Source organism: Chiloscyllium plagiosum, chromosome 9 (assembly GCF_004010195.1).
Source record: "Chiloscyllium plagiosum isolate BGI_BamShark_2017 chromosome 9, ASM401019v2, whole genome shotgun sequence".
Lineage (NCBI taxonomy): Eukaryota > Metazoa > Chordata > Chondrichthyes > Orectolobiformes > Hemiscylliidae > Chiloscyllium > Chiloscyllium plagiosum.
The window spans coordinates 68,991,857-69,003,932 of record NC_057718.1 but is presented as its reverse complement, the minus strand read 5'-3'; the positions used below and the strand labels follow the sequence as shown (position 1 = coordinate 69,003,932).

At 41.0% G+C, this 12,076-nt stretch overlaps 1 protein-coding gene across 1 annotated transcript in view; it reads right to left on the bottom strand.

Annotated features, from left to right (window-relative positions):
* Positions 1–1,172: 1,172 nt before the first annotated feature.
* The window catches only part of LOC122553185 (synaptojanin-2-like), a 203,395-nt gene continuing 192,491 nt past the window's right edge, over positions 1,173–12,076 (bottom strand). The window contains exons 20-21 of the mRNA XM_043696773.1: positions 8,243–8,321; positions 1,173–1,475 (exon numbers count right to left, since the gene is read on the bottom strand). Of these exons, the coding sequence (XP_043552708.1) occupies positions 1,173–1,475; positions 8,243–8,321 (382 nt within the window). The remainder of the gene's footprint in view (positions 1,476–8,242; positions 8,322–12,076) is intronic.

The window sequence follows — 12,076 nt, the reverse complement described above, 5'->3', positions numbered from 1 at the left end:
TTTCCACACTGTAGGGAATCTAATCTAAAAATCTAATCATGCAGAGGGTGGTGCGTGTGTGGAATGGGTTGCCAGAGGGAGTGGTGGAGGCTAGTACAATTGAAACACTTAAAAGTCATCTGGATGGGTATATGAATAGGAAGGGTTTGGAGGGATGTGGGCCGGGTGCTGGTAGGTGGGACTAGATTGGGTTGGGATATCCGGTCGGCATGGACGAGTTGGACCGAAGAGTCCGTTTTCTTGCTGTACATCTCTATGACTCTAAAATAAAAGAATTGTAATCTGCCAGTCCAATAAATCATTCAAACACTGCATACCAGGCTTTCATGAAATCCTTGGATTTGTTCTCAGCTAAGTAGAACAGTCCACTGCTGGGACTACAGGCAGGAAGAAGTATGGACAAAATTCATGGAATTCAGGAGCATTGACAGGTCCAGGCAGGCAGATCTCAGCAAGTGAGGCAAAACAGCCACATCCAAGAGGCATACAGGAAGTATTAAAGGGTGGAAGCAATGATTTTGTTGGTGTTGTCTTGGATGATGATATCCAAAGGAAGTCCCCACTCTCAGCCAATAAAGAGACTTTTAAGTGGCTATTAAACCCTTTGTAAAATGAAAGGCTTATGAGGGTGAACGGGTAGTCAGCAGGCAGGTCACATGATGCATATTATAAGCCTCGCCACTTTCAGTGGTACAGGTGATGGTATTGTTAAAATTTGTATATAGTTCTTAGACAACGAGCTATTCTACAAATGCTTGTACTTACAATTTAGTGGACAGATCTTTGATAGAAGAATTACAATACTAATTAATCTACCCCCAGGGAATCCTCCTTCCAGGAAAATATAATCAATTGCTACGTAGTTAACTATGATTAAGTTTTGGGTTTAGATTTGTGAAGTGAACAAAAAGGTATTACCCTGGAGACAGTGACAAGATGATGATTACAATTGTGAATTGGCAATCATTGGGAATGTTAACCATTTCTAGGAACTTGATAGAAAATACATTGATAGAATAATAACCACAAAGGGGTGAAATAAATGAAGCAAGCTCTATTACTGGCAGTTTTCTAGCTTTGCACAAGTTAAAACTCTTTTTGAGGTGATTGTTGTGGATGAGATGCTTGGAGTGTGTTTCATTGTTGAGGATGATCCATTCTCTACTCAGCATTTACTGAAGTTCTGAACGTATTGCGTAGGAACCTGTGTTGTGACAACTGGCATTCTGGCACATCAATATCCACATTATCACTGCATTTTTAGTATCATTTGGTAGTAATTTTGCACATGAGGCATATGAATTACCTTCAGTATCATAATCCAGACTGTTAAAATCAAAAGTTTCTTCAAGCAGGCAAGAATTTGCAGTCGGAGACATCGGTGCAATACTGTTTCTGTTTATATTAATTTCTTCATGTAGATTATTAAGCCAGTTTCTTGTTCGGGGTTTTATACACACCACTCTGCCGTTAACCTTGAAGGTGTTAAATCATAATTTAAATTGATGGGACTGCACAAACAAATAATTGCATAAAATTTGTTTCTACCTTCCTTTTAGCACACATCAAATCGTAGTGAAGTATCAGGTAAACAAATGTCATCTCTCCTTTAGCTCATTTGTCAATTGTCTGACACCTTCCTCTAGTATCCAATCCTCCTCCAAGCTGCAACAGTTTATCCTTACCTACTCAATAAGAATTTTTCATCACGTTAAACACTTCCATAAAATCCCATTTTAAACTGCTTCAGCTTAAATCTCCACATGACTGAAACCTCTCCACCCTGGTGCTGTTCTTGGAAGTCTCTTTTACAACGTGTCCAAATCTTTGACAGGGCGAAAGTGAGTATTGCAGATGCTGGAGATTAGAGTCAGGAGTGTGGTGCTGAAAAAGCACAGCAGGTCAGGCAACATCCGAGGAGCAGGAAATTCAACGTTTTTGGCAAAAGCTCAATTCCTGCTCCTTGGATGCTGCCTGACCTGCTGTGCTTTTCCAGTACCCCACTCAAATCTTCGACATTCTACCTAAAGTGCAATGTAGTTTAAAACATCAACTTTGTTGAATGTCAAAGTTTTGTATAACTATTTTCCTCAGATCTGTTTTTATTGAAAAAGTTAAACTATCTCTCCCTTGATCCCCCCATTACTTCCAAATTATTTTGGAGCACTGTTGATTTGCTTTAATCACACCATACTTTTCTAAGTGAATTGTAAAGGATTTCTTAAACACAGATTTCAGCATTTTCCCTAAGATTTATTGCAAGCTTGTCATTCATTATTTTCTCTCTTCCTACTTTCTTGAACTGTGATATAACATTTGTTAACTTCTAAAATGCTGGTCTGTTCCAGAATCTAAGAAATTTTGGACAAATTCAGCCTGCACTTCAACTATTCCTGCAGGTCTATTAGAATTATAAGTTGGTGGCCATTTGGTCACAGAGATTTGTCTGATTTCAGACCTCTAACGTCTACAGGATATTTCTCTGCTGATTTGAATTACCTTAATTTTCTCACTTGTAATACCTCCTTGATCAACTCCTGCTATGTTATTTAAATTGCTTTCTACTGAAGACGGACACAAAATATTTATTCACTATCTCGATCATTTCCACAACCTGAATAATAACTTCTCCTGCCTCTGCTTCTAAGGGGTCAACATTTATTTTAGTTATTCTCTTCCTTTACATTAGCTTTTATGATTCGATTTTATAGAGTCCTACACCATTGAAACAAAACTTTTGGTCCAATCTGTGCTGACCAGACATCCCAATCTGACCTAGCCCCATTTGCCAGCATTTGGTCCTTATTCCTTTAAACCCTTCCTATTCATATATCCACCCAGATTCCTTTTAAATATTGCAATTGTACCCACTTCCACTATTTCCTCTGATAGTTTGTTCCATACACATAACCACCCTCTGTGAAAATGTTACCCCTCACTACCTTTCCTCTCTCAGTTTAAACCAATGCCCTCTGGTTTTGGACTACCCCATCCTGGGAAAAAGACCTTGCATATTCACTCTATACAGGCCCCTCATGATTTTATAAATCTCTAGGAAGTCACACCTCAGCCTCTAAGGCTTCGGGGAAAAAAGTCCCAGCCTATTCAGCCTCTCCCTATAAATCAAACTCTCTAGTATCAACATTTTCCATGTAAATCGCTTTCTCACCCTCTTAGGTTTAACAAAATTCTTTCTATAGAAGGCCATCCAGAATTGTACATATATTCTAGAAGTGGCCTCACCAACGTCTGTACAGCTGCAGCATGATGTCCCAACTCCTATACTCAGTGTACTGACCAATGAAGGCAAGCTTGCTAAATGGCTTCTTCACCACCCTGTCTACCTGTGACTCAATTTTCAAGGAACTATGCACCTAGGTCTTGTTGTTCAATAACATTCCACAGGACCCTACCATTAACTATATAATTCTGCCTTGGTTTGCCATACCAAAACCCAACACCTCACATTTATCTAAGTTAAACTCCATCTGCCACTCCTTGGCCCTTTGGCCCATCTGATCAAGCTCCCAATGGATGCTCTTCAAGGATCAGTATAGACCCGATGGGCTGAATGACCTACTTACACAGAACATAGAAGAATACAGCGCAGTACAGGCCCTTTGGCCCTCAATGTTGCGCCGATCCAAGCCCCCCTAACCTACACTAGCCCACTATCCTCCATATGCCTATCCAATACCCGTTTAAATGCCCATAAAGAGGGAGAGTCCACTACTGCTACTGGCAGGGCATTCCATGAACTCACGACTCATTGAGTAAAGAATCTACCCCTAACATCTGTACTATACCTACCACCCTTTAAGTTAAAGTTATGCCCCCTCGTAATAGCTGATGGGGCTATCATTCTAAATCAGGGAACTCATATTCATTGAGGTCCACCTGCGGATCTCATTACAATCACTACAGACTCAGCACTGAACCTTGTGGCACACTGGTGGTCACAAGCCTCTAGTCTGAAAAGCAATTCTCTATCTCTACATACTGTCTCCTACCTTCAAGCCAATTTTATCTTCAATTAGCTAGCTCCCCTTATTCCTAGCAAGTTTATTCTCATATTCTGATTTTCCTCTTATCAACTTTTTTGGAGACCCAGCCCTTGCTATACACAAAAAGATAACTATTTATATACAGTTCTTTTAGTTAACTGTACTCCATAAAATGCTCCCAATGATTACCACCTCCCAATATTTGTACAACCATTTTGCACCAAATTAACCCCTAACTAATATATCCATCACCTGTTTTTTCGTTCCATTAGTCCTGGGTATCCCTTCACACCAAATCAGATGATAACAGGGCTAGACTGCTGAATCCCTTCTCATAGGGTAATTACATCATGAACGATTTGTTGCACTTCCTTAACAGGTAAGGAGATCAAAACTGCACATGAAACACCAGGCATGGTCATACCAATGTCCTGCACAAGGTTACTAAGACTTTCTTACTTTTATATTCTCTTTTTGACAAAAACTAATCTAACATTACCCTACTTCACTGATTGCTGTCCCTCCCTGTTAACCTCTTGTAAATCATATAAAAGGACACCCAGCACCATTTGAAGGCAAACATTCCCCAATTTTACAACAAAAAATATTGTTTTTGTTTTTCTTCTCAAAGTGGATAACTTTCCATTTCATCACACTTATTACCATCTGCTCACTTACTAAATTGTTTATAACTCTCTGCAGTGTCTTTATATTGTCCTCACTTCTTATATTCCCATTTAGCCTTGAACCCTCCTCAAACTTAGATATTTTACAGCTTCAGTTAAGAAATTAATATAGATTTTCATTATTATTCACACTTGAAAAAGACAACGTTGTCGAGGAGAATACTAAGAATCAGGATATTAGACTAGATGGCAAGGTGGTGGTGTTGGAAAATCCGGAAAGTGTGAAAATAGATAAGTCCCCTGGGCCAGATGGGATTTATCCTAGGATTCTCTGGGAAGCCAGGGAGAAGATGGCCGAGCCTTTGGCTTTGATATTTGTGTGTTTATTGTCTACAGAAATAGTACCAGAATACTGGACGATAGCAAATGTTGTTCCCTTGTTCAAGAGTACAGACAACCCTGGTAATTATAGACTAGTGAGCCTTACTTCTGTTTGGGTAAAGTGTTGAAAAGGTTATAAGAGATAGGATTTATAATCATCTCGATAGGAATAAGTGGATTAGGGATAGTCAACACGGTTTTGTGAATGGTAGGTCGTGCCTCACAAACCTTAGAGTTGTTTGAGAAGGTGACCATACAGGTGGATGAGGGTAAAGCTGTTGATGTGGTGTATATGGATTTCAGTAAGGCGTTTGATAAGGTTCTCAACTGTACACTACTGCACAAAATTTGGAGGTATGGGATTGAGGGTGATTTAATGGTTTGAATCAGTAATTGGCAAGCTGAAAGAAGAGAGAGGGTGGTGGTTGATGGGAAATGTTCATCCTGGAGTTCAGTTACTCGTGGTGTATCACAAGGATCTGGTTTGGGTCCACTGCTGTTTGTTATTTTTATAAACGATCTTGATGAGGGTCTAGAAGGATGGGTTAGTAAATTTGTGGACAACACTAAGGTGGTACAGTTGTGGATAGTGCTGAAGGATATTGTAGGTTACAGAGGGACATAGACGAGCTGCAGAGCTGGGCTGAGAGGTGGCAAATGGAGTTTAATGCAGAAAAGTTTGAGGTGATTCACTTTGGAAGGAGTAACAGGAATGTAGAGTACTGGGCAAATGGTAGGATTCTTGGTAGTGTAGATGAGCAGAGAGATCTCAGTGTCTATGTACATAGAGTCCCCAAGTTGCCACCCAGGTTGATAGGGCTGTTAAGAAGGCATACAGTGTGTTAGGCAAAAGTGAGGACTGCAGATGCTGGAAATCAGAGTCTAGATTAGAGTGATGTTGGGAAAGTACATCTGGTTAGGCAGCATCCGAGGAGCAGGAAAATCGATGTTTCAGGCAAAAGCCCTTCATCAGGAATTCCTGAAGGGCTTTTGCCCGAAACGTCGATTTTCCTGCTCCTCGAATGCTGCCTTAGCAGCTGTGCTTTTCCAGCACCACTCTAACCTATACTGTGTGTTAGCTTTTATTAGTAGAGGGATTGAGTTTCGGAACCATGAAGTCATGGTGTGGCTGCACTTAGAGAATTGCATATAGTTGTGGTCACTGCATTATCGGAAGGGACGTCGAAGCTTTGGAGATGGTTCAGAGGAGATTTACTAGGATATTGCCTGGTATGGAGGGAAGGTCTTATGAGGAAAGGTTGAGGGACTTGAGGCTGTTTTCATTCGAGAGAAGAAGGTTGAGAGGTGACTTAATTGAGATATATAAGATAACCAGAGGGTTAGATCGGGTGGACAGTGAGACCATTTTCCCTCAGATGGTGATGGTCACACGAAGGGGCATAGATTCAAATTGAGAAGTGATCGATAGAAGACAGATGTCAGAGGTAGTTGAAAAACGTGTTGCTGGAAAAGCGCAGCAGGTCAGGCAGCATCAAAGGAGCAGGAGAATCGACGCTTCGGGCATAAGCCCTTCTTCCTGATCTCCAGCATCTGCAGTCCTCACTTTCTCCCTGTCAGAGGTAGTTTCTTTACTCAGAGAGTAGTAGGGGTGTGGAACTGCCTGCAATAGTTGTAGACTTGCCAACTTTACAGGCATTTAAATGGTCATTGAATAGACGTATGGATGAGAATAGAATAGCGTAGGTTAGATGGGCTTTAGATTGGTTTCACAGGGCAGTGTAACATTGAGGGCCGAAGGGCCTGTACTGCACTGTAATGTTCTATTATATAAAGCTGAAGTCCAATTACTGATCCACACAAAACCTCAGTGGTTGCAGTCCAACAACCTGAAAATATCCCATTTATTCCTGTTTTTCACTCTCTATTCATTCAATCCAAGTTAATATATTTATCCCAATCATTGTTGCTCCTACTTTATTAAATTACTTTTGAAAATACATATACACTGACTACATCTATTGGTTTCCCCTTATCCACCCTACTAGTTACGTCCGCAAAACGTTTGAATAGGTTTGTTAAGCATGGTTTATGTGCCAAAATATAATTGAACAGAGTTAAATGGATTGATGATTTTCTAAGTTTCCTGTAGCCAAGTCTCTAATAATAGATTCCAGCATTTACTGCTACTACTGATGTTATATTAGCTAGCATATGGTTCTAATTTTCCCACTTCCACTTTTCCTAATTTTTTTCCTTATCCTTTCATGGGAGGTGGGTATCACTGGCAGGGTCAGTATTTATTACCATCTTTAAGTGACCTTGCATTATGTGGCTTGCTAAAACATTTCAGAGAGCATGTAAAAGTTAACCAGATGCAGGACTGACAGATCTCCATCCATGAAGGACATTATGTTTCAGATTATTTTTTACAACAATTGATAATGGTTACATGGCCACAATTAGACTAGCTTTAGATTCCAGATCTTACTGAATTCAAATTTTACCATCTGCCATGGTGAAACCAACTGCCAGAACATGTACATTGGTTTCTGGATTACAAGACCAGTCACACTAACACTATGCTGTCACCTCCCTGCAAGTAGTGTGATTATAACTATCACCTTGAAATCCCTCCAATAAACCTGAGGAATTCTGGATGATCAAACTAATGCATCTGCAATCTTTGCAGCTACCTCTTTTAAAACCCCAAGGTTCAGAATAGTAGTTTTAGGGGATTTTGTGATCTCTTCGTCCCTTTGTTTTGTAAACCATTCCATTAGATTTTACTCAGCAAATCAATGCAGCACAAATTTCGTTTTCATACTAAATTGGTTTGGGTTGCTAAATAATGCATTTTGAATACATCAACCAGGTTACTGCTTGCTTCGGCCAATAGCTGGATTACTTAAGAAAACTCTGTGTTAAAATAGCAAACGGCAGGAAACAAGTACTAGCAAGTCAGTAAGTTTTAAACCTAGATTTTAATGGCATTACTCAACCATTGCAATTAAATGGTGGGGGCTAACTTTGCTCCTATGGCTTATTCTATGTACTCTCAAAACAATGCTAATTAACCATACATTACATCCCAAATATGCCAGAAAAGCAGAAAGTAATGGCTTAATTTATTGTGGCAATTCGCATTTCTTAGTGACATACATAAAGTGCATTCTTAAGTTCAGTTATCACATTATTAAAATGACTGACAGCATTTTAATTTAACATGCTAGGGCATAAAATGGAGACTGTTTTGCATTAAACCAGACTTACCATTTTTCCATCTAGATCCAAAACTTTCAGAGCCATCCGACTATCCTGAAAAGTTACCAACATCTGTCCGTGATCAAATCTAACAGAAATATAGTAACAGAATTATTGTCTCATCATGGGGTAGTAAGTAGTAAGGGTATGGAATGCTTTGCCTGCATCGGTAGTAGATTCGCCAAGTTTAAATGCATTGACAGGCAAATGGACCTACGTGGAATAGTGTAGGTGGGATGGGCTTCAGATTAGTATGACAGGGCGGCGCAACAGCGAGGGCCGAAGGGCCTGTACTGCGCTGTAATGTTCTATGTTCTATATTCTATGGCTAGCATTCTTTAGCAAAACAAAGTTGAGAAAATCATCGCCTATCAGGGTAGGCTTGATTAGGGCCGACACTGAAAGAGAGTTTTCTCTGGCTGGAAAATGTTAAAAATGGGAACACAGTTTCAGGTCAGGGGCTGTTCATTAAGGACTGTGATGAGGAAAAATTACTTCATTTAACAGGTTGCAAATTTTTAGAACTGTCCATGTCAGAGGGTTGGGATTGCTCCAACACTGAATATACTTAAGGCTGGTATTGATTTTTCTTTTTGATCTCTCAGGGAATCAAAAGGTACGGGGAGTGGGCAGGAAAGTAGGGCGGAAGCATAGAATCACCGAAGATCACAATAAATAGGCAATATGGTTTGTTCCCACTGCTATTTCTTGTGATCAGGTTACTTTGTCATGATACATAGAAATGCATCACTAACATTAATCTGCTGTAGCAAGTCTTTGCATTTTCCTAAAAGTTGGACGTACAACATTTAAATTAATTATGTCATGGAACTATGTTGCCGTTGAGACCAATTACAACATAAAACAAGGTTCAGAATTTCAATGCTTGGCAACAGGAATTCATGAATGAGGCATAAGAATATGGGAAAGGGAGTGGGCCATTGAGTCTCCCAGGCCTCTTCAGTCTGACAATGAAGTCATGGCTGATCTATACCTCTTTAACACATTCTTAACTTCTAGCTAGCGGCAATCTAAAACTTAGTAATTGATCAAGTAAAATAGAGTTCCAACCATCTCTTGCCCTTTTTATGTAGAAGTATTTACCAATTTCATTCCTGAAATGTCAGCTGTAATTTTTAACTATGAACCCGAATCCTAGACTTCCCAACCAATGGAAATAATTAATCTCTTTTTTAATATTTTGCAAACTGTAATCAAATCACTTTAACTGTCGAAACTTAAAAAAAAAAAGGCTGGCATGTGGCTCAGTGGTTAACACTGCAGCCTCACAGTGCCAGGGACCTGGGTTCGATTCCCACCTTGGGTGACTGTCTGTGTGAAGTTTGCACATTCTTCCTGTGTCTGCATGGGTTTCCTCTGGGTGTTCTAGTTTTATGGGTGGCACGGTGGCACAGTGGTTAGCACTGCTGCCTCGCAGCGCCTGAGACCCAGGTTCAATTCCCGCCTCAGGTTGTTGGGCCGAAGGGCCTGTTTCCACACTGTAATCTAATCTAATCTAATCTAATACATCCCTGTAGTAATCCTTCTAATTCAAATTAAGGAGTCTGATTTTCTGCTCCCAGAGATGGCGAGAATAATGGTGGATGTAATAACCAGGTAAGTGTCCAAAAATCAGCTTTTCACCATTGACATAATTAACAATTAATCGATCAGTATCTCTCTATCAGCTGGTGAAAACCTAGTATCCATGTATCTGTCTCTCATTAACTGCATAATTCACTGTATTATCTTTGTCTTCACAATTAACTTCTGCCCATGTGGTAGACATTTCTTTCTCCCTCCAAGGAATCAGGCACTGATTGACACATGGCAGTTAGGGTGCCCTATCATGAAAAAACAGTCTTCAAAATAGAAAAAAGATCCCACTCTCTTAATTTGTGACTAAAACAGCTAATGTTTGCTGGTTATCCTGGGAGCTGCCATGATGATTACCATCCTGGGCTACTCATCAGCACCAGCCTTTTCAAAAGTCTTCTGCCCAACAAGGATGGTTACTGGGCAACATCAGGTACATTCCCTCTAAATCATACCAGTAGACATCTCTAAAAACTCCTCAGATTGACACTAAGGAGATACATGATGCTTTCTGAGCTTTGACCATTGTAGAACAGACCATATGACTCCTCTTGATAGGTTCTGATGCCCAGACTGGCGAGGTAATACCACACACTATACCCTGATGCAGTGGTATCATGTACGTTCACAACCTAGTTGCCAAATTAGAGTTGGGTTATCAGAGGAGGAGATGCAGGAAGGAAAGGAAATCTGTGAGCAGGAAGCTGAGATTGAGAATCCTGAGATGAACTAGGATGACAGAGACGAAGACCAGACAGGGAGAGTCTAATTGGTCATTGTGTCTGAGAATAAAGGCTGATAGTTAACAGTTTTTGTTTTTTCTACACAACTTTGGGCCAAATGATCAGCATTTTGTTTTCATGCTGTGTAAATTGGCATCTCTGTTGTCAAATCTGTCACTTGTGTTCTAGTCCTGATGGTTTAATGATTTATTTATTGTCACTTGCATTATACAGTGAATAATACAATAAAATACAGTGAAAAGCTTCAACAGTTGCCAAAATCCGGTGCTATTTTGAATAAAAAGAATAAAAGATATAACTAAAAGAGAGTCCTGAGCCAGCTCACCCATGACAACTGTGCTGCCTCCCCTTGTTCACCATCTCACCACCTGCATCAGACCCACCAACAAAGGAATCACTACTCTTTAGGCAGCACTCCTTCGCCTTAGGGTCTGCCTCGCCCACGCCACCACCAATGCTGGGCCTGGTGGTGAACCCATACTCATCCTGCAAACAGGAATCCCCAGCTCCACTGTCAGATCAGGCTGCTGATACCATCTTGCCAAGAATCCCGCTCAGGCTGCTCTCCTTTGAGATGTTACCTTGCTAGCCATGCCATCTTAAACGGTCCACTGCCACTGCCTCCAATTGGTGGACAAGCCACCACTGCCTCTGTTAGCCCCGAATGCCAGGAGGGTATCCCTGCTGCTACCGTTCACCGCGAGGAACTGCATCTGCTGACTCCTCTCATTGCCACAGCATTTTCACCTACAAAGTGCCCATTTCCTTCTTGCAACTATGACATTTTATGAGTGCTGGGTGAAGGAGAACTGCTACATGTAGAGCTCTCTGTGAGCTCAAGACAAGGAGTACCCCAATTCAAAGATTCCGCGTTGCAGTGAAGAGACCCCAGCAACAAAGGCCACCACCATTACAACCTCTCTTCCTTCACAATACAAGTCATAATTCGCTTTGCGGACTCCTGATCCTAGCTCCCTGATTGGGAGGGTGGCCTGTTCCCAGCATCCTCACCTTTCAGACGCAGTGTCAGAATTGGCCAAATTTCTTGGTAGCCCCAATGAGCTGTCAGCTCTTGGAATGGGAATTATTCGAAAGGGACAGCAACCCCAATAGAAACTAGCTTGCTACTAGCCATCAAAGAAATGCAGTTGGGGGTGCATAATTGCTCAGAGTTTCCATACATAGTGATCACAGCACTGACTTAGAGTCATCGAGATGTACAGAATAGAAACAGACACTTTGGTCCAACCCGTCCATGCCGATCAGATATCCCAACCCAATCTAGTCCCACCTGCCAGCACCTGGCCCATATCCCTCCAAACCCTTCCTATTCATATACCCATCCAAATGCCTCTTAAATGTTGCAATTGTACCAGCCTCCATCACATCCTCTGGCAGCTCATTCCATACACGTACCACCCTCTGCGTGAAAACGGTGCCCCTTAGGTCTCTTTTATATCTTTCCCCACTCACCCTAAACCTATGCCCTCCAGTTCTGGACTCC